The sequence below is a fragment of the Protomyctophum parallelum genome, assembly GCF_964188405.1.
Source record: "Protomyctophum parallelum genome assembly, chromosome: 22".
Taxonomy (NCBI): domain Eukaryota; kingdom Metazoa; phylum Chordata; class Actinopteri; order Myctophiformes; family Myctophidae; genus Protomyctophum; species Protomyctophum parallelum.
This window is the reverse complement of record NC_139714.1, coordinates 18,482,242-18,508,669: the sequence shown is the minus strand read 5'-3', so window position 1 is coordinate 18,508,669 and position 26,428 is coordinate 18,482,242. Positions and strand designations below refer to the sequence as shown.

Here is a 26,428-nt window from a genome sequence, read left to right as displayed (position 1 = left end):
CAGACAGACAGACAGGACTGTTTTGTTTTGGTGAGTTCCAAAAAAAAAAAGAAAAGTTCATTGAAAAATCTTTTAAGACTTAAAAAGACGTTACATTTAGTAAGTTTAGGAACGTTTAATTGCTTGCCCCCAAAACCCAAAGGATGACAGTCCGCTCGAGACGTGACAGCGCGTGCATTTAGTTGTAGATTTATTTGCCAGCCGTTCGAAATGACATTTTTTCCATTGTTGACGTTTTGTTCCAACAGCTGCTTTTCTTTATTGCGCAAGAAGAATCGTTCGTTTAATTCGTGTGCGTTTATTGTTTTATAGTTTCAACATGGCAGCAGCGTAAACAACAACGACAGCAACATTTGACAATGGATTGATTGAAACTTGTATTCACAGTTTGTGTAGTTATGGGTTCATTTCAACGAAACTACAGGATAAAACCGATCTGACTTGTTTACATCAGCTGTCCTCCATTTTCGACAACATAACAACAACAGGCAAGTGGGTTTTTTTTCCGTCGACGTGCAACATCGATTTGTACAATACATTTGCGAGCTGTGTGTGTGTGTGTGTGTGTGTGTGTGTGTGCGTACTTTCATTGTTTTCGTGACAACAACATGATGTTTATATATATATGCTTTCTTTCGCGTATGTTTTATTGTCGAGTATTATTATTGCGAAGAAGCATTATTGTCAATGTTGTCATTCCTGCGAAATGACAGCAAAAGAGAGCCACGATACAATGCATTAAATAGTCTATAATTTTGGTAAAACATGTTTTTTTTGTACAACTTGAATTGTTGTGGCTTCGCTTCTTCTTTCTTTAGTATTGAATGAATGGGGATTCTAAGTGCGCATGCGCGCCAGATCCCAGTAAAGTTTATAAACAAGGCCTGCCATGCAACCAGAGTATTATGCAACAGACCATGATGATCACATGACGCATGCTGTTGCGAAATATATCTCATATTTATATTTATACACAGACTGAGACTGGTGCATATTTATTAATAATCCATGTTTTTTTTTTACATTTAAATGTTTCCAATGTCATTTTATACACATTCCAGTTATTCCACATAATATGGGGCAGTAGGCTAATACAGTGTCCACTAGAAAATTCGCAATTTTAAAAAATTGCAGAGTGTGGTTGCCGCAGTGGCTTACATATGCCCCTCCCACTAGTATTGCCAGCCAATTACAATTTCAAGTCACGCCTTAGATCATGCGTAAGTCATTCGGAGGGGATTTAACCCCCGAAATTCATGTTTTTGCGACAAACGGTTACATTTCTCGCATTTGCGGCGCCCCCTATGGATGAAAATGGAATTGCTTTTAGAACTTGGTTGATTGAACCACCCCGGACATGTGATTCAAATTTGGGATGGATTGGACATTCCGTTCGTGATTTATGGCATTTTTGTGATATAGGCCCCTCCTACTAACTTCGGAAGACGATTACGGCCGAACGATACGCACTACCAAAATTCTGCATCTGGTGTTTTAATCGGATATGTCCAGAGATCATGTGTGCCGATTTCTGTGAGATTTGGACGAAATATGTAGGAGGAAAAGCAAAAAGTTTGTTTTGGACAAAATTCAAAATGGCGGAAAATCCATCATGGCGGAAATGGGCGTGGCCTATATGGGGAGATGCGTCATGACCCAAGGAATCCAGGGAAAAAATTATTTTGATTTTACGAACTACGGTTCAAGAGTTATAAGCCAAAAGGTAAAGTGGGCTGTTATAGCGCCACCATGAGGCCGACCTATACAATTATAATTTTAATTAATTTTAGTCATAATTAAGAAATATCCCTAAAAGTTTTGTAACTATAGTGATTACAGTCTCCGAGGAAAAAATACTTGAATGTGATTTTTTGCCTTTTCCCATTCATGTCAATGGGGAAATTTAATTCACTAATAAATTCATATCAATTAAACTATACAACATTTCTCTTAACAAAATACAAGCACACGATTCCCGATTTTTCCGGTCAATTTGACATATGGCTCAAGTGCGTACAGCGTACAGTGTGGGAGGTATAAAGCGACAAAAAAAAGACTACTGTGAAATAATAATAAAAATAATAATAATAATAATAAAGTGTTACAATTACTAGAGTCTGGTTGCCCCTTTTGGGGCAACCACACTAATTAGTGACCCGTGTCGTGTCCCTATGCAACCCTGCCCTTGGGGGTGAGGGGTTGTAATTTAGCTGCATGTGGTGGGTTGCATCAGCCATGTATTTAGGCTATAGCTATGTTATTATTAAGAGTTGAGATTGATTGAAAACTTTATTAATTAGCAGTAGAATAATAATCACAAGAAAGCACTAAGACTGTTTCCATTGGGGCCCTTCAATCATTTTCAATTCATCAGAACATTATTTAATGACATTAACATATTTTGCTCTTTGAGAGCACTTTTGAAGGATATTCATAATCTATGTCATTATAAATTGGTGGAGCGGTGCCTGCTGGGCACTGGCCTACTTGGAACGATGCAAGTTGGAAATGGATGCCCCACCCCAGTTATTATGTTTGTGTCCCTTTTATGCCCATATATGGAGTTATTTGTCAGGCATGCCCAATAATGGACTCTGGAGTCTATATATGCAGATGTCAGAACATCATTGTGATGTCAGAACAACCATTGTGATGTCAGAACAGGCCAGCTCCATATATGGAGATATAGGGGTGATCAGGTCCAGAGCCCGGGCAGAGGCTTTTGTGCTGGTTCTGGACAACCGGCTATCCGCCGGACTCGATGCCGGGCACTGCATTACATGGAGGATTACAGACATAATTATGTTGGACTCCTGTAACATCTGTTTAAATTCTTAATATTCAATCAAAAATGTGCGTGTGTGTGTGTGTGTGTGTGTGTGTGTGTGTGTGTGTGTGTGTGCGTGTGCGTGTGACTATGCATGTGTGCGTGTGTTTCCTGCACCATGTTCAGAAAGCTCAGAGTTGCCATCTTGTGGAGGCCTTGACCATGGTGTGGGAGGTCGTGACGCCATCCGCTGACCCCAACCGCCGCGACCTTACACGTCCAGACAGTGAACACTCTGCAGGTATTATATAATATGCAACATCCTTAACCCATTTTGGGTTGGAACCCCTTTTGTTGTTTTAAGCATTATGTTATGCTTTAGCTGTTGAAAAATACATTAACATTAACATTTTCAGATGTGGGTCGGCGGCCAATTGCACATATTTTTGGGGGTCCTTGACATGAAAATGTTTAAGAACCACTGACATAGAAACATGGGTTTTTCAGAAAAGGATTTAGAAGACATTTGTAGAATGGTCCTCAGGTCTAAATGGGTAAGGTCTTTTCATACTGAGGTGAGCACCAAAACAGCGGTCACCTCATCACCTATGAATAGGCCTGCAGCGGTTCTTAACAGGCCAGTGGTTCTCATCAACAGCCATTACACATTTCAGTTGACGATTAATTGCGATTATCAATTTAATTGTGTGTTTGTTTGTTTTTTTAGAACATAATTATGATGTCAATGCTAAATGTGGATTATAAAATATTTTCTAAAGCACTCGCACTAAGAATGGACCCTGTGATGTCTCACTTAATCCACGAGGATCAGACAGGTTTTATTCAGCAGCGACAGGGTTCTGACAATATCAGAAAACTTTTTCATATCATTGAACTCTCTAAACAAATGAATGACTCAAGATTTGTAATCTCGATGGATGCTCGAAAAGCCTTTGATACAATAGAATTTGAATATCTTTTTTATACTCTGAAGCAGATGAATTTTGGTAATGTCTTTATTAATTATATTAAGATGCTCTATTGCTCTCCGAAGGCACAAGTGTTGACAAATGGTATACTTTCCAAACCCTTCCAATTGGGACGTGGAGTACGACAGGGGTGCCCACTCTCCGTATATCTGTTCGCCGTGGCCATTGAACCGCTGGCGGTGGCAATACGGAACAACAGCAATGTAAGTGGCATAAAGACTGGAACAAACGAATCCAAACTCTCACTATATTGTGATGATTTACTAATTTATATTACCCAACCAGATAAATCCTTGCCGCAATTACTCAGCATATTAGAGGCATACAGTGCCATATCTGGTTACACGATAAATTATGACAAGAGTGAAATAATGCCACTCAATAGTGTTACCACTCACAATACCCACCCATTGGTTACCCATTTTAAATGGGCACCAAAAAGCTTCAAATACCTGGGAATCCAAATATCTAACGATCTGACCCAAATATACCAAAATAACTATTTACCTATTATGGAAAAAATCAAAACCGACCTATACAAATGGAAAGACCTACCAATTTCTTTGATAGGACGTGTTAATGTGGTTAAGATGAATGTACTGCCCAAACTAATTTATTTGTTCCAGTCAATCCCACTTAGTTGCCCACCAAGCTTGTTTACATCACTGAACAAAATCATCTCAATGTTTTTGTGGTCCCAGAAACGGGCCAGGATCAGACTAAAAGCACTACAGGCACCCCTGAATAAAGGGGGCTTAAACCTCCCCAACTTCAGACTGTATTACCTAGCCTGTCAATCACGTGTTATTTGGTGTTGGCTCAACAGTGAGAGCCTGCCCACACCAGCATGGGTTAAACTGGAAGAAAACATAATCCATCCTATTCCACCACAGGTAATCCCCTATATAGACACGCAAAAAACCCTTAACTCTATCACTAAAAACCAGATTATACATCACACCTTTGCATGTTGGAAAGAAACTATTAAACTAATGGGAAAACAAAACAACTTGTTAATGAGCATGCCTCTGTGGAACAACCCTTGTGTCCCCAAAATTATTAGTGATGGAATATCTGAAAACTGGAGAACCAAGGGAATCAGTGAAATAAGAGACTTGTATAACCAAAGCATCTTTTCTGATTTTAATTCCCTGAGAACGAAATATAATTTACCTTCATCCAACTTTTTTAAATACCTACAGATACGGAATTGGATAAAAAATAACAGTTATAGCTATCCCCATATGTCTGAAACACCAATTGAGAAACTGTTTAACACAACAAAATCATCAAAGGGCCTCGTATCTAAAATTTACACACTGATGAACACTGAGCAGAAAGATGATAAAATGCTACAACAAAAAAATAAATGGGAAAAAGACATTAAACACAAATATACCTTGAAAGAATGGCAGTCATTGCTCCAGAACTCCCAAACAACTTTAACAAACTCCAACCATAGGTTAATTCAATTTAACATAATACACAGAATTTATTATACACCTCACAGATTATATCAATTTAGCCACGAGACATCACCCAATTGTCTTCGATGTCAACACGTTAAAGGAGACCTAATCCACACGTTCTGGAATTGCCGGAAGCTAAATTATTATTGGAAATTCATATTTGAACAACTTTCAAAAATTATTGGAAAAACTGTGACTCCTGACGCACGAATAGCTATTCTGGGTGATGTCTCTATGCTGAGTAACCTTGACACCTTTGAGAAGAAATTTACTCTGTTAGCAATGTCTGCTGCAAAAAAATGTATTCTTTGTCATTGGAAATCTGAACCCCCTCCCCCGACTAAACAATGGTGGGCAGAACTACTATCCTATTGCACACCAGAAAAAATCATGTATAACGTGAAAGGAAAATTATTACACTTTCAGAAGATCTGGGGTCGGGCAATGGATTACATACCAAATATGGGACATGAACTGGAGAGAAATATTTGAAGCATAACAGAGATTGTTGTTGACTTTTTGTCTGCTTGTCTTTTTCTTTTTGTTGTCACGTTTATTTTATTCATGTGGTAGCACATAACCATGGTCATGAAGTAAAACATGCATTTGATAGTTTTCTTGTACTAGGAAGGGTCGGGGAAGGGTTTGTAAATGTTTCAGTTAGGGAATGTATTTAACTTGCATTTTACAACTGTATGTAAATGAAATGTCAAAAGCAAAAAAAAAATAATAATAAAAAAAAAAAATAATAATAATTATGAATGAAAAATACATTTCTGTTTGCCTCGTAATCAAAGAAATGCACAGGGCATATGACAAATAACTGAAATATACAAAGAAATTACTGATATTGATTTATTTTATACTTAAAAAAGGTAAAAAAAAACAACAACAAAAAACAAAGCGACACATTGTAAGCTTGTAGATGTCTGCTTTTTTATTTATGAACATTTATTCAACATGCAAACATTGTTGCGATTATCTCAAGTAATTGTGATTAGACGATTATGTAATAGAGAGGTTATGGGCATGCATAAAGTGAGTGGAGAATCAAATGGCAAAGTGAGTTCAATGTCGTTTGACGTTGTTTAATACAATCAGATAGGGCTTTTCTGTTTGGATGTATGGGCTGTCAAGGCCAGAAAGTCGTTTTTTTGCCACTCAGTAGGCATTCCCGCATAACTTCCGGGTATGATGATGATGTCACGCGCATACCCTCTATAATTGTGACAGGCCTAATTTCAAGAACTCCGTTAAACCACAGACCTCCCCATAACTCTGAAAGTGTGCAAATGGTACACAAATTGTGTACATTACTGTACTCGAGTAAAATAAATAAATATCAACCATTTAGCTGTCATTTAACAGTTATAATAGGCAATAGTTCAATACTGGCCAAGTACCACCGTGTACTCCATCCTTACGGGCGGCTGTGGCTCAGGAAGTAGAGCAGGCCGTCAAATGATTCCTGGGTCGGCGGTTCGAATCCCTGCTCCTCCTGTCCACATGTGGAAGTGTCCTTTGGCAAGACACTGAACCTTACATTACCTCCAATGAGTTGGTCGGTGTGAGCTCGCCACCATTGGTGTGTGAATGTGGGAAGTGAGGATGCTGGCGTCGACTGTTCGCCGCTTCACCTCCCAATGTATGAATGAATGAACCATTGTAAAGCGCTTTGAGCACTTGGAAAAATGCAATTCATTACGTATGGTCCCAACGATCCTCCATTTGGACTTCCAGGTGTGATGCTGTAATGTGATGATGTAATGATGATGTAATATGCTGTGTTCCAGGTATGATGATGGACACAGATGGAGATGAAGGGCTTCGCTGTGACGAGCACCTGGCCTCCTCGCCCGGACGTCCTACCAGTGACAGTCACATGGAATTCGGTACAGATTGTATATACAGTCACATGGAATAATACAGAATATAATATATACCAGTGACAGTCACAATGAATACGGTACAGAATGTACATACAGTCACATGGAATATGCTACAGAATATGTCCATACATCATGGATAGTACAGTGTTTGATTTCGCCGACCAAAACTATGACGAAAAATGTTTGTTAAAAAAATAGTTTTCAGTCATATGGAGGGCAGGGTTCATGTGGTTAATGGAACAGTCCATTTGGTTACATACATCCGTACACTCTGCGTTACAAAGAGATAAATGAACACTGAGTATTCTACCGTGTTGGCTTATTTCAGAGCTGGGGGTTAGTTCCCGTTATGCTTATGCTAAAGAAGGGCCACTGTGGGTTGGTTAGTAGCCTGGACCCAGCCCAAAGACCCCGCCGACTCTCGAGTGGACAAGTGTAATGGGAATTTTAGAATGCCAACTACAGTGCCAGATATATGCATTATTGTGTATTTATCTTCCTTCCATTAAGTCTCTTTGCTCACCAATGTGCTCAGTCCAATTCATGCAGCTGTCAATCTAACAGCTGACCTGACTCCTCCACGCTGTCAGCAAAGGTATACTTATTTGTGTGTCGCCCTTATGTTTAGCACAGATCCGTATATGGACATTCAGTGTGGCATCTCTGTTAGGACAAGACTATAAGGACTGTCTGAGAATGGGGTTGAGGGGGCTGATGAGAGAGGCTGATGGAATAGGCAAGGAGGCCTGTTCCTCACTCTCTGTATGTTGTTACTCTGCTGAATCTTCTTAATACATTTTCAACACTTCACTTCGTCATTCCTTCATCTTTGCAATTATTTAATCGACAACACAAGAAAGCTACAGTCTGATAATCAGGCTAGGTTGGTAGTACCCTCACAAAAAACAGTAATCCTGGTCTCTATACTGCCTCCCCCTGGCCAGCCGGGGCGCCTGATGGAGGGGAAAGGAACTTGTTGGAATAACGTGTTCCACGTCCTACCGTGGAAACTCCCTCCTGTCAGGTGAAAAGAAGCATGAGGTTAGTCCGTTGCTCCCCCCAGGTTGGCAGAGGGAGTGTAACGCCCAGGATTACTTTAGATAATTGAGACTGGGTAAAAAAAAACTGGGTTACAAAATTGTGGGATAAAACAATGTACACTGCCTCATTATAGAAAACATTACAGAAAATAAAGGAGTGTGACTTAAAACTTGAAGGACCATAGGCTATACCGTGCTGGTCTGGCATGTCTTATAGCCCATTGAGTATGACTTGAGTGATTTAAAATGCAGACATCTGTAACGTTTGGCCTACAGTGACTCATTCAGGTTAGGTAAATTGGGTTACATGATTGTAGAGAAACTGTAAAGGCAAGCAAAATTTACAATATTTAAACAGGAAAATGGTGTGTTTATGTAAGAGATACGACTGAGCCGTGAATAGACCATGATGGTATTAGGGTCCTTTTTTTTAGGACTTTTCTCAGCCAGCCATGTCTGCTCACAGGGAACGCTTGACTTCAAAGAAAACACTGAATCATGTTCTACTAATTGGATTCAAGGTATTTCTTTGGATTATTGCTATTTACCTTGCCTGCACTATTAATCCTTTATTTCTTTTTTTTTACACAACTACAGCTTACCATACCGTATGTGAAGGATTTAGCAATACAAGAGAATCACTAGAAACCCGATGGCCTTGTTTGTATGATCTCGTGGGGCAATTCAGTATTTAAGTCTGACGTCATTTTGTAGTAGCGTTACGTCCGGGTCCAAGTGGTACCAGCTCCCGTCCGCATCTCATTGTAAATAGAATATCTAAACACGTGAATCTTTTTTCAGAAAGGAAGCCATTGAGGGTTAAAATGGGTCTTAATGCTTTCAACTCGAGTAGAATTATTAATGTTTTGTACCATGACAACAAAAATATATGATGTGGAGACAATAAAGACTATTATTATCATTATTATTGATTTGCTCGGTAAAATATTTCGGGGGCATGTTTAGAATGTGTGCAGGCTTGAGTATGTTGAATCTAGTTTGCATTAATGAGAATTTAGTTGACACAATAAAATAAAATGGCGATAGTATTCCGTGTGGGGCAGACGGCCTGTCACAGCCAGATTTGGGAGAGCAGCGCAGCTTTGTTGTTGCGAGGAAAGCGGTAAAATTAGACTTTCGTGGTTGTTTTCGTCTCAGATTTAGTCAGACGGAGCGTCACAGTATAACTCTATAACTCTACACAAAAGCGACACAAAAGTAGGACCCGGAAGTATCTCAGGAGGGGGCGCTCACGTCACAGCTAAAATACTGAATGGCTCAGGGGTAGAGGGACTCCTCCAGAGTAGCCTGGCCCAGCCAGCGTGCTTTCTGGTCTAGAGGGGTGGGTGTGCTTTCTGGTCTAGAGGGGTGGGTGTGCTTTCTGGTCTAGAGGGGTGGGTGCGCATGGAGCAAGCGCTGGAGAATATTGGTTCACTGATCCATATTTAATATCCTGGCACACTGGCGCCCCACACAACACACTTGAACTGTACGTCGCCGCTTCACGTTGAAAGTCTTGCACTCATCAGGGAGTCAAAGAAATGAATCATTTATTGTTTTTACAATTACTTATTTGAAATGACAGTATGTTGAGAATTGGTTTCATGGTCTTCTAACATGCTTTTAAAACGGAACATTAAAAGCCCATAATCGGCTGCCATAAAATCCTACGACTTGTATGCTACTGTAAAACTATAAACGTGGTTGTGAGAGACGGTGGTTCTCCACCTTTTCTGGAACATGTCAGATTGGGTCGACCACCCGGGCTGCTGTGTTAAGTGGTCAGATGGGTGGACCACTATGGCTGCCGTGTTAACCCATTCGGGGCGGGAACCCCTTTTGGTGTATTAAGCATTATGTTATGCTTTAGCTGTTGAAAAATAGCAGATCTAGTCGCGCTATGAGCTTGTACTGTAGATCTGCTATTTTTGAAAAATCGTGAATATGTGTCGCAAATCTTTGAATATATATTATTTCACACCGAAAGTTTTTAACTCAAAAATAGCAGACCTACAAGAGCTTGTAGATCTGCTATCTTTCAATAACTAAAGCATAACATAATGCTAACACCAAAATGGGTTAAATATCTATTAGGGATGTCCCGATACACTTTTTTCGTTTCTGATACCACAATTTCTGTGTTAGCCGATACCGATACTGAATACAGTGTTGTGATCTTGTGTTGTGTTTATAGCTATCTAGCTATATATCTTGTGTTGTGTTTATAGCTATCTAGCTATATATCTCGTGTTGTGTTTATAGCTATATATCTTGTGTTGTGTTTATAGCTATCTAGCTATATATCTTGTGTTGTGTTTATAGCTATCTAGCTATATATCTCGTGTTGTGTTTATAGCTATATATCTCGTGTTGTGTTTATAGCAGACTCCAGCTCACTCAAATGTGCACTTGCAGTTTGGGCAACTCCAAAGCAAACTCCACATGCCCCAACATTTTATTTATTGTCAACCCCTTACCCCTGTGTCGTATCGGTGGTTAGACAGCCATAGTGTCAACCCCTTACCCCTGTGTCGGATCTGTGGTTAGACAGCCATAGTGTCAACCCCTTACCCCTGTGTCGGATCGGTGATTAGACTGGCATATTCGCCGATTCCGATATGATCCCGATATGACAAATAAGGGCCGATACCGATACTTTTCCGATACCCGATACAGTATCGGGACATCGCTAATATCTATGGTTCCCCCCCCCCCCCCCCCCCCCCCCCAGACGACCTCCCTGAGCTGCAGGAGGTGCAGGAGGAGGAGGAGCACCGCGCCGCGCCTCCTCTCTACCAGCTGGCGGTGGGCGTGTCCCACCACCACGCCCCCAGCCCCGCCCCCTCCTCCTCCCTCCCAGAAGACACGCGCTGGCTCACGCAGCTGGCTCACATCGCCACCGGACCCCAGAGCCCCCTGCTGGTGGGGTCTCCCAACAGCAGGTCAGTGTATGTATGCACATTGATTGATGGATCGATTGAATACTTTATTGGCAGAAATGTTACACAGTAACAGAGTACGGTCAAACACTCGGTCCAAAAGGATATCACCTCCCAAAAAAAAAGGTTTATGGATGATCTGTGTTTTCTGCTGCAAGCTGTACATTATTGTCTGCTTTTGCTTTTAACTGTGTTTTGTGTCAACTGTTTTTAACTGACCTTGAGTGCCCTGAAAGGCGCCTTATAAATAAAATGTATTATTATTATTATTATTATTATTATTATTATTATTATAGAGATGTTTGAGAACCAAGTGGTCCAAGCATAGTCAAAGGAGGGCTCAATTAGGGCTCCAGCTAGAGTCCTGACTTTTGTTGACAAAAGAGGAAATTCTGCCCAGATCACACACACACACACACACACACACACACACACACACACACACACACACACACACACACACACACACACACAGTACGCCATATACATTCACACATTATATCTAGGGCTGTCACAATTACAAATTTGGGGTCTTTTTCAGGTCCTCTCCGCTGCATATCTTCGGCACCAGCAGTAATCTGCATTCATACGCTCGCCCCCCTCCCACCACTCTGTCCAGCAGCGCTCCACTGCCCTCTAGAGGCTATGGCAGGGGCCGCAGGCGTTGCAGGGTATGTATGGCCACGTTATCTCTCTCTCCCTCTGTCTCTGTCTCTCTCTCTCTCTCTCTCTCTCTGTCTCTCTCTCGTTTAATAACACACAAACAAACAAACAAATCTAAGAAACTTCATGAATTAAAAATGTAATAATAATGATGAGGAACTTCCTCATTGAGATAGAATTAGAACGTCCACATTCCATTCTTACAATGGGAGTCTGACCCATTTTGGTTATGTTATGCTTTAGCTATTGAAAAATAGCAGATCTACAAGCTCAGTGGCGCGCTACGAGCTTGTAGGTCTGCTATTTTTGAAAAATCGAATGAACGACTGACATGGAAACATAGCTTTTTCAGAAAACTGTCAGGATGTAGAAGACATTTTTAGAATCTGATCTCAGGTCAGAATGGGCTAATAGTCTATGCTAGTGACGAAGGTTTCCACGGCGATGCCAATGAGTAAATCCCATGTTTTTAACCCGTTCCATGCTGTGTACGTAGACGTCCAGTGAGTAAATCCCATGCTTTTAACCCGTTCCATGCTGTGTACGTAGACGACCAATGAGTAAATCCCATGCTTTTAACCCGTTCCATGCTGTGTACGTAGACGACCAGTGAGTGTGGCTCAGCGGTGTCCACCAGGTCCTCCCTGTCGGACGACGAAGACATGGGCTGGAGCCACAGCTGGCCTGCCACGGCCTGGCACTGCTTTCTGAAAGGTAAAGACTGGCCTGGCACTGCTTTCTGAAAGGTAAAGACTGGCCTGGCACTGCTTTCTGAAAGGTAAAGACTGGCCTGCCACTGCTTTCTGAAAGGTAAAGATTGGCCTGCCGTGCAGTGTTGTTTTCGTGAAAATAGCTGATCTACAAGCTCACAACGCGTCGCGCTGCGACGCGCTGTGGGCTTGTAGATCAGCTATTTTCAGCAAGCGGGAAAAAAGGCATTCATCCGTCATTACGACGGCATCAAGGCCCGCCAAAATACATTTTGTTCGACTAAATCAACTGTAGATTTAGTCGACTAAAATCGTATGATATTTAGTTGACTAAAACAAGACTAACACCAAGACATTCCAGGTGACTAAAATGTGACTAAAACTAAATGAAAACTATTCGAGAGACTATGACTAAAACTAAAATAGAAATTTGCTGCCAAAAACAACACTGGCACTGTTTTCTGAAAGGTGCACTAGTACATACACAGAATGTAATTTGTGTCAATTCATTGATATTATGAGAAATTAATTCAAAAGACAAAAAAACCACACTTCAACATTATTTGATTAAAACGAAAAAGTACGATAGAGTAATAACTCATAAAATAATGAATATCAACTAGTGTTGTCACGATACTAGATTTTCAACTTCGATACGATATTTGGAAATACCATTTTCGATACCACACAACCAAGGCGATTTCTGAGGGTTTAACATTTATTACAAATAAAAGCTGTGCAGCACTTTTGTTGCAGGTTTTAACATTTTTATTATTTTTATTATTATTAGGCCTATTATTATTATAATAATAATAATTGTTATTATTATTATTATACATAGTAACTATGGATTATAAACCAGTAGGCCTACACATAAAAAGTAAAGTTGTGAAGCACAACAGCATTTAATTTCTTTCTGACCAGTCAACCACATCATCTTGGTTTCTATTCCTTATTTATAACTATACTTATTTATAATCTTTATCATTTATAATTATAAAAAATAAATCTAAATAAATAAAGTTTGATAATCTATTCAGATATTATTCAATGCATCCTGTCTAAGGCCAGCCTACTCAAACTATTATTAATATCCGGAATCACGCACACACACACACACACACCCTCACACACACACACACACACACACACACACACACACACACACACACACACACACACACACACACACACACACACACACACACACACACACACACACACACACACACACACACACAGCTACATGCACTCAATGATGTGTGTGTATGTTTGTTCAGGCACTCGTTCCACAGGGGTCCTAACGTCTGTATTTCTGTTCAGGCACGCGCCTGCGGTTCCACAGGGGTCCTAACGTCTGTATTTCTGTTCAGGCACGCGCCTGCGGTTCCACAGGGGTCCCAACGTGGAGTGGCAGGACGCCGAGGCTCTCGACTCGGACGAGGAAGACTCTGACGTTGGAGAGGAGATGGTGGATTACCGCAAGGTACTGAAGGAACCATTTACTTACATAACATCAGTGATTCTCACTGGTGGTACCTGGTACACTGGTACTAGTACCACTGGTGGTACCTAGTACACTGGTACTAGTACCACTTGTGGTACCTGGTACACTGGTACTAGTACCACTTGTGGTACCTGGTACACTGGTACTAGTACCACTGGTGGTACCTAGTACACTGGTACTAGTACCACTGGTGGTACCTGGTACACTGGTACTAGTACCACTGGTGGTACCTGGTACACTGGTACTAGTACCACTGGTGGTACCTAGTACACTGGTACTAGTACCACTTGTGGTACCTGGTACACTGGTACTAGTACCACTGGTGGTACCTAGTACACTGGTACTAGTACCACTTGTGGTACCTGGTACACTGGTACTAGTACCACTGGTGGTACCTAGTACACTGGTACTAGTACCACTTGTGGTACCTGGTACACTGGTACTAGTACCACTGGTGGTACCTGGTACACTGGTACTAGTACCACTGGTGGTACCTGGTACACTGGTACTAGTACCACTGGTGGTACCTAGTACACTGGTACTAGTACCACTGGTGGTACCTGGTACACTGGTACTAGTACCACTGGTGGTACCTGGTACACTGGTACTAGTACCACTGGTGGTACCTAGTACACTGGTACTAGTACCACTTGTGGTACCTAGTACACTGGTACTAGTACCACTGGTGGTACCTAGTACACTGGTACTAGTACCACTTGTGGTACCTGGTACACTGGTACTAGTACCACTGGTGGTACCTGAGCCTCCCTCTGCTGGTACACAGAGGAGTCGCCCCAAAAAAGGAGAAAAAAGACAAAAGTGGAATGGAATATTTATATTACTACAGTACAGGTAGTTCTCCTGACCAAACAATTGGTTGAAATAGGCTGTCCAGCCGTGCTGAAATGGGTATGACAGCACACCTATAGCCGTTAATAGAAGATTTGATAACGGATTAATCACATTAGAAACATCATCAGTTGTGCTGATTAGTGATTAGACAGAGTTTTGTCAGAGCAGCAGCATTATTGGCTTAGGAATGGATCAATTAAAATGTCCCACCTGTATTAACGGTGCATAGCTGAATAGGATGGGGCAGGTATACGCTCAGGGGGGACACTACTCACAGGGGGTTTCTCCTCTCTACAGGGCTATGGCTCAGAGGGTCTTTACTGTACTGTTTCTCCTCTCTACAGGGCTATGGCTCAGAGGGTCTTTACTGAACTGTTTCTCCTCTCTACAGGGCTATGGCTCAGAGGGTCTTTACTGAACTGTTTCTCCTCTCTACAGGGCTATGGCTCAGAGGGTCTTTACTGTACTGTTTCTCCTCTCTACAGGGCTATGGCTCAGAGGGTCTTTACTGTACTGTTTCTCCTCTCTACAGGGCTATGGCTCAGAGGGTCTTTACTGTACTGTTTCTCCTCTCTACAGGGCTATGGCTCAGAGGGTCTTTACTGTACTGTTTCTCCTCTCTACAGGGCTATGGCTCAGAGGGTCTTTACTGTACTGTTTCTCCTCTCTACAGGGCTATGGCTCAGAGGGTCTTTACTGAACTGTTTCTCCTCTCTACAGGGCTATGGCTCAGAGGGTCTGGGTCTGCTGGAACACACAGAGATCGTCCTGTCGGGTCAGTCGCTGCTACAGCTGAGCTTCGACCCCGGCGCCTTCGGTCACAGCCAGCTCACCGCTCAGTGCCAACTGGACCATCCCTTCTACGTCAAAAACAAAGGTGTGCGTGTGTGTGCGTGTGTGTGTGTGTGTGTGTGTGTGCGCGCGTGTGTCACGATTACAAATTTATGTTGACGATTAAATGTTTGCCTTTTATAGGCTTCGTAATCACAAATTGGAATTGCACAAGGCAGATGATGTAGTTCATTTTCATGCGTTTTCTTTCTGTACGCGCGGAGAAGTCGAGGGGCAACAACGCAAGCGTATTTACGTGGGCGCGGTCCCGTGAAATGGTTGCGCACATGCTCGTTTCGTGCACACGCCGATTATTCCGTTATTTATTATTAGTGTTATGAGCGCATACAGGACACAGTTGATCACCGTAATCAATTGAAGGCGTCAAAAGGCGATCTCGATGCCCGAGGCCATTAGGAAATAGGCGTAAAATACACCGATGGCAGAGGAAACCATGCAAGGCACCAACCTGCTCATCGGGAGCAATTAGGGGTTCAGAGTCTTGCTCAAGGACACTAAAACTCTGGGGGAGCCCACAGGGATCGAACTGGGAACCTTGCAGTTCCCATCCGGCCACTCTACCCCTGAGCCACCGCCGCCACCCCGATCTAGACGCACAGTTAACGATCCGGTTGATGTTGTTCTCCCCAGGCTGGTCATCGTTCTACCCCAGTCTGACAGTGGTGCATTATGGGATACCGTGTTACGAGGTGGAGGTGGGAGACCTGTGTTTACCCCCCGGACACCGGGACGCTGTGCACACCGACGACTCACTGGTGTTTGACACGTTCAGGAGGTGAGGCATAAAATGACTTTGTCTTTTAGGTTCCACTGGAACTCTTTCTCTCCACTAAGTCCCTCCCTGACGTTTTAGTCTAGTTTTTATTTAGTTTAGAGAAAAAGGGTAGTAAACGAACATTTTCCGCCATTGTTTTAGTGACTCAAGTCAACAAAATCTGAATTGTTCAACAAAAGAAATTTGTTATCAAGCTGCCGGTACCAAGCGACGTCTCTCCAGGTGTACACCAGAGAACCAGCCCCCTTAACCCATTTTGGGCGGGAACCCCTTTTGGTGTTTCAAGCATTATGTTATAATTTAGCTATTGAAAAATAGCAGATCTACAAGTTCGTAGCGCGCCACCGAGTGGCGCGCTACGAACTTAATAAACTTAAAGGTCTGCTATTTTTGAAAAATCGTAAAAATGCAGCACAAATCTTTGAATAGGACGGTATATATTCTTTCAGAGCGAACGTTTTTTTTATTTCAACGCCAGGCCTAAATGTTTTAAACCCCCCCCCCCCATGTCATGTGACAGATGTCTGTGTGTTGGTTGGTTCTCAGCTATGACTTCACTCCGCTGGACTCCTCGGCGGTGTACGTGCTGAGCAGCATGGCCAGACAGCGACGTACCTCCCAGTCCAGCGGGGGCGCTGTGTCCCCCGACAGAGACGCACACCAAGGTATTGCTTTTTGGACGAGAGCCTTTTAGAACTATATAAATATCACCTATATGAGCCAGTGGGCTATATTTTGCGTGTCTTAAGTACCAGGTCTTATTACTTAACTTAAGACCTGGAGGCGTGATCAATGCCATTTGGCTATTCTGAGTGGCCAAATAGCATTGACCACGCCTCCAGGTCTTAAGTTAAGTAATAAGACCTGGTACTTAAGACACGCAAAATACAGCCCTCTGTCTCTATTGATTTGAAGTCAGCGCCAAGCCCTAGTGTCATTTATGATGCGGTGTCAACTTTAGATTGGCTTATTTTCGCCGCGCAACACCATCTTAATTAGGTCTTAATTGGTTCCCCTTGCAGACCGCCACAGTCCTGGCCCCGCCTCGCACCGTAAGCCGCCCAAGAGCCAAAATGTCACGCCGGCAGGAAGCAGCAATGCCACGCCCGTAAAGTGCAAGCGGCCAATGAATGCCTTCATGCTTTTTGCCAAGAAGTACCGGGTGGAGTATACGCAGATGTGTCCTGGGAAAGACAACAGGTGTGTGTGTGTGTGTGTGTGTGTGTGTGTGTGTGTGTGTGTGTGTTCCGTGTTCATTAGTAAGAAACCACACCACCTGCTCAAGTTTAACAGTGTTTATTGCACTAGTGAGATGTATGTGTATTGATGAGGAGCCCGAGGTGGGGCGAGACTCAGAGGGGGATTTTGACGGCACAAAGCAGCATCAAACAGGTAAGTGATGCGATAACAGGTGTATTTATACTGGTGGTGATTGGCTATGAGACTATAGAGCGTCGCAGTCCCGCCCCCTACCAGGGCCCAGGAAATGATTCTCCGTTCATTTTCCTCATAGACATTTCAAAAGGTATTTATTTAAAGACGTTTACGCCGCGGACAAAGCCAACTCTTGACAATCATGACAACAAACACAATTTTTTGGGTCGAACAAATAATTAGAACAACAACAACAAATAACGTCACTTTTTTGTTCTTCTTTGTAATTATTTGTTTGGTCCAAAATATTGTGTTTGTTGTCATGAGTTGTCACGACTCGAGTTGGCTTTGTCCGTGGCGTAACCGTCTTTAAATAAATACCTTTTGAAATGTCTTTGGGAAAAATTAATTGGGAATCATTTCCTGGGCCTGGCGTCATCATGAAAGGGGGCAGGACTGCGAGGCTCATGTAGGGACGCAGGTGTATGATAAGGTGATGAATGAGAATGGGAGTTGATCGAGGTAAGCAGAGGGTGGTCTCTACTCCTGAACCTGCGTTGAACACAACCTCATTAATGCCCAAAGTGACTTCCTACTGTAACATGAAAATAATATTCTCGTTTAACCCATTCTGGGCGGGAACCCCTTTTGGTGTTTTAACTAAGCATTATGTAATAGAGCACCGAAGTCCTGACGTAACTCGCTCATCCCTTCGATTCCCCTGGTTCGCGGAAATACTTTCTCTATGGAGAATAACATGGGGTGATCTTAATATCGTCTACTATATATATATATATATTTTTTTTTTGTGGTCCAAAAATAAACAAGCTGTCTCGGCGTTATTGTCAGGGAGGTGTCTCTGTATCGTTTGCAACAGTCAGTCACTCATATATGATACAGTCTGCTTCTAGCGAAAATGTAACTAATTCAGCAGCAGTAACATTAGCGTTTTCTCTCAGTCAGTTGATTCTTCATATCCATATGAGTGAAGCGGCCGGGATGACATGTTCATTTTTCAAACACAGTTCTTATATGAAGCAATCTAAAAATCCTCCTATGGCGATTTCAATGCAACTAAAAAAATACATGAACCTGGGGACTGACGCCCTCTACTGAAAGTGACGTCAGACTTCGGTGCTCTATACTTTAGCTATTGAAAAATAGCAGATCTACAAGCTCATAGCGCGCCACCGAGTGGCGCGCTACGAGCTTGTAGGTCTGCTATCTTTTTGAAAAATCGTGAAAATACGGCACAAATCTTTGAATATATATTCTTTCGTTTTTCGTTTTTTTTAATCTGCGTGTGTGTGTCTCTGTGGCAGAGCGATCAGCGTTCTCCTGGGCGAGCGATGGAAGAAGATGCGAAGTGAGGACCGGAGGCTCTACACCATGGAGGCCAAAGCTCTGGCCGACGAGCAGAAGAGGATCAACCCCGACTGCTGGAAACGCAAGAGAACCAACTCTGTACGAACACACTGTCCTACATTTAGTACACACTGTCCTGCGTCTCATTTAGTACACACTGTCCTACATTTAGTACACACTGTCCTACGTCTCATTTAGTACACACTGTCCTACATTTAGTACACACTGTCCTACGTCTCATTTAGTACACACTGTCCTACATTTAGTACACACTGTCCTACGTCTCATTTAGTACACACTGTCCTACATTTAGTACACACTGTCCTACGTCTCATTTAGTACACACTGTCCTACATTTAGTACACACTGTCCTACGTCTCATTTAGTACACACTGTCCTACATTTAGTACACACTGTCCTACGTCTCATTTAGTACACACTGTCCTACATTTAGTACACACTGTCCTACGTCTCATTTAGTACACAGTGACAGGCTGACAGCTATAGTGATAGTTACTACTTTCTACTGTCTAGTGGGGTGTTGGTGACAGGCTGACAGCTATAGTGATAGTTACTACTGTCTAGTGGGGTGTTGGTGACAGGCTGACAGCTATAGTGATAGTTACTACTTTCTACTGTCTAGTGGGGTGATGGTGACAGGCTGACAGCTATAGTGATAGTTACTACTTTATACTGTCTAGTGGGGTGATGGTGACATTCTGACAGCTATAGTGATAGTTACTACTGTCTACTGTCTAGTGGGGTGATGGTGACAGGCTGACAGCTATAGTGATAGTTACTACTTTATACTGTCTAGTGGGGTGATGGTGACATTCTGACAGCTATAGTGATAGTTACTACTTTCTACTGTCTAGTGGGGTGATGGTGACATGCTGACAGCTATAGTGATAGTTACTACTTTCTACTGTCTAGTGGGGTGATGGTGACAGGCTGACAGCTATAGTGATAGTTACTACTTTCTACTGTCTAGTGGGGTGATGGTGACAGGCTGACAGCTATAGTGATAGTTACTACTTTATACTGTCTAGTGGGGTGATGGTGACAGGCTGACAGCTATAGTGATAGTTACTACTTTCTACTGTCTAGTGGGGTGATGGTGACATTCTGACAGCTATAGTGATAGTTACTACTGTCTACTGTCTAGTGAGGTGTTGGTGACAGGCTGACAGCTATAGTGATAGTTACTACTTTCTACTGTCTAGTGGGGTGATGGTGACAGGCTGACAGCTATAGTGATAGTTACTACTTTATACTGTCTAGTGGGGTGATGGTGACATTCTGACAGCTATAGTGATAGTTACTACTGTCTACTGTCTAGTGAGGTGTTGGTGACAGGCTGACAGCTATAGTGATAGTTACTACTTTCTACTGTCTAGTGGGGTGTTGGTGACAGGCTGACAGCTATAGTGATAGTTACTACTTTATACTGTCTAGTGAGGTGTTGGTGACAGGCTGACAGCTATAGTGATAGTTACTACTTTATACTGTCTAGTGAGGTGTTGGTGACAGGCTGACAGCTATAGTGATAGTTACTACTTTCTACTGTCTAGTGAGGTGTTGGTGACAGGCTGACAGCTATAGTGATAGTTACTACTTTCTACTGTCTAGTGGGGTGATGGTGACATGCTGACAGCTGTAGTGATAGTTACTACTTTATACTGTCTAGTTAGGTGTTGGTGACAGGCTGACAGCTATAGTGATAGTTACTACTGTCTACTGTCTAGTGGGGTGATGGTGACAGGCTGACAGGTATAGTGATAGTTACTACTTTCTACTGTCTAGTGGGGTGATGGTGACAGGCTGACTGCTATAGTGATAGTTACTACTTTATACTGTCTAGTTAGGTGTTGGTGACAGGCTGACAGCTATAGTGATAGTTACTACTTTCTACTGTCTAGTGGGGTGTTAGTGACAGGCTGACAGCTATAGTGATAGTTACTACTTTCTACTGTCTAGTGGGGTGATGGTGACAGGCTGACTGCTATAGTGATAGTTACTACTTTATACTGTCTAGTTAGGTGTTGGTGACAGGCTGACAGCTATAGTGATAGTTACTACTTTCTACTGTCTAGTGGGGTGTTGGTGACAGGCTGACTGCTATAGTGATAGTTACTACTTTCTACTGTCTAGTTAGGTGTTGGTGACAGGCTGACAGCTATAGTGATAGTTACTACTTTCTACTGTCTAGTGGGGTGTTGGTGACAGGCTGACTGCTATAGTGATAGTTACTACTTTATACTGTCTAGTTAGGTGTTGGTGACAGGCTGACAGCTATAGTGATAGTTACTACTTTCTACTGTCTAGTGGGGTGTTGGTGACAGGCTGACAGCTAGTGGTAGCCAAGCCTACTACTATCGGATCCGCAAAACACCGCAGTAAAACCACACCAGTGTGCAACCACCTTTAACTAGAGTTTACGGGTGACCTGAAATAATGTCTTGTGTTTTTCAGGTGTCTAACATCTGTTCTCCATCCAACAGGGTTCTCAGGGAAACTGACGCCTCGGGCTGACAGAAAGACGGCAATTGGATAAAACTACAGGAGTATTCAATCGCACACACACACACACACACACACACACACACAGTTTCCCTACTGCGATGATGTGTACGCTTGCTTTCTGACCAAATGAGAGTAACATACATACATACATACATACATTACACGACATGAAGCACATCAGAAGAGAAATATGCCTAATCTACTAACTGTGCTTGAATATTAAATATATATACCGGTGTATATATATCTATATACATATTTTATTATTCTCTACTTTTAATGACCGACTTGCCTTAATCTTCCAAAGCAAGGATTTTAGTCTTTCAAAGAAGACACACTTTGTAGCATTTCCACCCAAAAGCTAAGCTACTAACTGAAATACAGTGAAACAGTGACCTGTTCCCTGCGAGCAAGTACATCACAGTACAAGTACATCACAGTACAAGTACATCACAGTACAAGTACATCACAGTACAAGTACATCACAGTGCAGTACATGTTCACAGCTTACCTGGTAGGGTGCAACACTTATTTACAGACTTACAAACTAATTGATTTATGATTTTATTTTATTTTAAACAAAAACAATTGCAGATCTATATGCTCTGTAGATCAGCTATTTCATTATTTGTGCATGACACTGTTGTGCAACTTAGTATAAAACAGGGTTTAATTGGTTAACCGATTAATTTATATACAGTACATGTAAGAAAGAAAGAAAAAAAAGAAGTGCTCAATTATTTGATTAAACTGAAAAGTAATGGATAGAATAATGGCTAATAATAACGTATAGTTGCAGCCCTTATTGTTTAGTGCCTAGAAGATAAATTGCTACGTGTGTGACCTTTAAAAAGGATTGAGCAGTTTATTCATTTCAGGTGATCAACGATATCTTATAGGCTTGAAAAGGAGGAAGTTGTGGTGCTTTAGTTTTTAGCAGACGTAGGCGTAGAGAGATGGTGAATACAGAATTATATTTTTACTAATTGAATGGAAAAATAATCTTCTGGCTTTACGTTATGTCTGTAATTGTACTCTGTGTATCGCACAATGATTTGCCTATTATTATATTTTAATACTTTGTTTTGGCTATAGAGGTGAGTTTACTGAAAGCTTTGCCCAACATTACCACCTCAGATTTTGGCCTGTATTCAACAAACTTAATAATGGGACCTTGTTTATTTAAAAAAAGAAAAGACATATTTAAATTATTGTAAAAGGAAAGGTACCATATAACTTATATAACTGCAACTTGTTATGATTGCAAATTAATTGTCCAATTATTATACTGTATAAAAGCCACCAGCATAGTACTATTGGCCCCATGCAAGAAGTTCTTATGAGACCTTTATTAAAAGGTATTACCTTTTTAATCAATCATAGTTATCAGTGGTGGAAAAGAATTTCACAATTTGTACTTAAAAAGTATCAATACGGCAATGTAGAAATACTAGTACATTCAAAATGTACTCTTGAGTAAAAGTACAAAATGTTTAGAAGTGAATTATTGGAAATTGGAAATGCCTCAAGTACAACAGTTCAACTGTACTGTACAGTATGAGTACAGTATTTGGGCAAATGTACTTCATTGTCACATTTATGATCCCACAGACTTGTACAGGGCGGTTGGTAAGCTCACCTCCTAGTGGCTGAATTGACTCATTACAGTATAAACTGCCATTTAATGCGAACAGCATGCCAAGACGTGGGGTGGGGGTGGGGGGGGGGGTGTATTCTCACAGGAATACATCCGATGTTTAATATTTTTTTCTAGTCAGTGCAATTCAATTCAGATGTAATACTTTTCACTCTAGTCTAGCGCTTGATTAAAAGACCAAATCAGGGTGATGTGGTTAAAAGACTAAACAAGAAATGACTTGAAAAGTCATATATCAGCTTCAGGGACGAATAGTTTTCACAATCCTCATGGGGGGCCCCCCGGCCCCCACAGGCTCTTCGTCCCTGAAGTTTGTTTTTGCCGTCCCATTGGCCGCGGGGCTTAGCAACAGTTCATTGGACGTGTAGTGTCAACCATTATTAAAATGAGGGCAGAATTGCGCCAAATGTGCCGATCATTGATCAGCTCTGCAAGCTGATAAAAAAATCAGGGAGTTCTGCAGTCGTTTGAGACGCACAGCAACGTGCACTCATTTACAGACTTAACCCATTCAGGTGTTTTAAGCCTTATATGTCATACTTTAGCTATTGGAAAAGAACAGATCTACAAGCTCATAGCGCGGCACCGCGGCCTATTGTCGGTATCAGCCGGCAACACGCAGGAGTCTATAGACTGCTATTTTTTTTAATCCTGAAAATGTGTCGCAAATGTTTGAATATACTGTATATTCTTTCAGAGCAAACTTTTTTTTAACAACAACATATTTTCAGAGGGGGGTCGTTGGCCAATTACATGTAATTTTTGGGGTCCTTGACATGAAATAGTTTGAGAACCACTGACATAGAAACAGGTTGTTTTTTTTCTGAAAACTGTCATGATAGACATTCTAGAATCTGGTCTCCGGTCTTAACGGGTTAAGTGCATCCCAAGTGCTATTATTAACCCATGTATAAAACTGTCAAACATTCAGCTGTCCACATGTCAATGTGGACAGCGGATGTTGAGTTCAAACATTAACACCACACATACACACACGCTGAATATGTTTTGATGTGTGCGTCAGACCAGAGTTATACAATCTGATCAGTTCTATACGTCTACTAAATCTTGTCTCAAAAGCTTTCCACATGAGGGACATATAAACAGGACTGTCCAGGACACTACAGTATAGTATAGATACTGGACTGGTAGAGTTTTTTATTTTATTCTTTCTTAACTGTGAAAATTAATGAGATTATCTTCTGGGTAATTTTATCACCTTGAACCTGATGATAATTGATTAGCCGCAGGGTGCCTGGATTCATGTTGACCACCACAATAACGTCGACGTTCAATGTATAACTAAGGGGTTCGGTTTATTACAACAACAACAACAACAACCGATGGTTTAGCACAGTGTGTGATATGTATCCAGTGCATAAAGATGCTGGTTTCCTCGTGTGGTGGCATTCGTTTTTGTTTTTTCTACACCTATACCCAACGGTGTTAAAACCCATTTTGGGCGGGAACCCCTTTTGGTGTTAGCATTATGTTATGCTTTAGCTATTGAAAAATAGCAGATCTACAAGCTCATAGCGCGCCACAGAGTGGCGCGCTTACGAGCTTGTAGGTCTGCTATTTTTGAAAAATCGAAGGATGTAGAAGACATTTATAGAATCGTTCCCAGATCAAAATGGGTTAAAAGCCTAAGACTCGAGGCTGGAATGCCAGTCCGTATAAGATCTTTCACCTGCATGCAAATGATTTGATTGCCAGATCGACACATACAGCAATGGATAACCTGCATTATACTCCTAGAATACTGGAGCCGTTTTCCCCTTAATTCACAACATAATTATTGTTGATAATGGCCTGGGTGGAATCTCAGATTCTCACTGCACTTGGAGGGTTGTCTTTATGCACTATATACACTTTATTAAGTTACATGACAGCTATAATATTTTCTGAAAGATAAGTATATATATTTTTTTTCTTCTTCTTTTGACTTGATAACTATTATTTGCATAGATATATATTTTTTTGTTTCTCCTTGCTACACTTATCACATGTGACAAATCCTCTTGAAACTATATGGCACACAATAATGCAATGTATTATAGTATAAATAAATAAAAGCATGAATCTGTTATTTCTCAGTCTGTAATGTCTCATCATATTATGTATAACAACAACAACACATCAACCTTTATCTCACCTTTAAACTATCAACTGATGATTGAAGCCTGCAGATCAGGCTGAGGCTGAGAGATACTCACACACATTATTATTGTGACCTTTCGTCACATTTACTATGAAAACCTGCATCTCGTGCACGGTGGCACAGTTGGTAGTGCTGTCGCCTCACAGCTAGAAGGTCCTGGGTTCGATTTCCGCTCTGTACGCTGTGGGCGCTGTGGGCTCCTCCGCGTTATCAGTGCCCATACCCGAAGGCGGGGTTGGCGAAAGGGCCTTTCTGTGTGGAGTTTGCATGTTCTCCCCGTGTCCCCTAGGGTAGGTACCCTCACAAAAAACATGCAGTAATCCTGGTCTCTAAACTGCCTCCCCCTGGCCAGCCTGGGCGCCTGATGGAGGGGAAAGGAACTGGTTGGAATAACGTGTTCCTTCCACTCGCTACGTCCAACCAGGGAAACTCCCCCCTGTCAGGTGTAAAGGAGCAACTTGGACACACACTCAGGCATGAAGGAAGCATCAGTTCAAGTCCGTTGCTCTCCCCAGGTTGGCGGAGGGTGTGTAGAGCCCAGGATCACATTAGATAATTGACATACAGGGGTGAACAATGGGTTACAAAATCATGGGATAAAAAAAAATATATATATATAAAAAAGAAACTGCATCTCCCGTCCGTCCGTCCGTCCATCAGTTAGTTAGTTAGTCACCCCACATATTTATACATTTCCATACAAGAGAATATTTTTATTACGGTTCTAGCAGATATTCTCAACCATTTTAATTTCAAGCACCCCCAGTTAGACCTGCATTAAGGCTGCATTGAATGGCATTTCTATCTCTGGGACCCCAATTAATATCGTCAAATCAATATTAATTTAACTCTGGGAGGGTACAAATGGAACCAAATGGACTTGTTAGGGTCCATTT

The 26,428-nt window shown here is 41.8% G+C and overlaps 1 protein-coding gene across 4 annotated transcripts; it reads left to right on the top strand.

Moving 5' to 3' along the window:
* Nucleotides 1–25,460, top strand: LOC310853588 (HMG box-containing protein 1-like). Of its 4 annotated transcripts, none has more exons than XR_014568810.1 (14): nucleotides 7–488; nucleotides 2,954–3,068; nucleotides 7,019–7,117; nucleotides 10,886–11,096; nucleotides 11,635–11,764; nucleotides 12,359–12,470; nucleotides 13,840–13,952; nucleotides 15,546–15,702; nucleotides 16,308–16,452; nucleotides 16,999–17,117; nucleotides 17,475–17,652; nucleotides 19,149–19,290; nucleotides 21,693–22,175; nucleotides 22,208–25,460. XR_014568810.1 is itself a non-coding variant. In XM_083757971.1 (13 exons), the coding sequence occupies exons 2-13, from the start codon at nucleotides 2,990–2,992 to the stop codon at nucleotides 21,708–21,710; spliced, it is 1,503 nt and encodes a 500-aa protein (XP_083614097.1). In that variant the 5' UTR covers nucleotides 1–30; nucleotides 2,954–2,989; the 3' UTR covers nucleotides 21,711–25,460. The 4 variants fall into 4 exon arrangements, 2 of the variants coding, with proteins under 2 accessions (XP_083614097.1, XP_083614096.1); XR_014568811.1 differs by having other exon boundaries at nucleotides 21,693–24,862; nucleotides 24,935–25,460; XM_083757971.1 differs by having other exon boundaries at nucleotides 1–30; nucleotides 21,693–25,460.
* The last annotated feature ends 968 nt before the right edge of the window (nucleotides 25,461–26,428 follow it).

Bases quoted from the DNA above. Each gene is read 5' to 3' on its own strand.
- LOC310853588 (XM_083757971.1), top strand. From the start codon at position 2,990: ATGGTGTGGGAGGTCGTGACGCCATCCGCTGACCCCAACCGCCGCGAC. The intron at 12,471-13,839 runs GTAAAGACTGGC...ATTTCTGTTCAG, and splicing joins CTGGCACTGCTTTCTGAAAG to GCACGCGCCTGCGGTTCCAC. The intron at 13,953-15,545 runs GTACTGAAGGAA...TCCTCTCTACAG, and splicing joins AGATGGTGGATTACCGCAAG to GGCTATGGCTCAGAGGGTCT.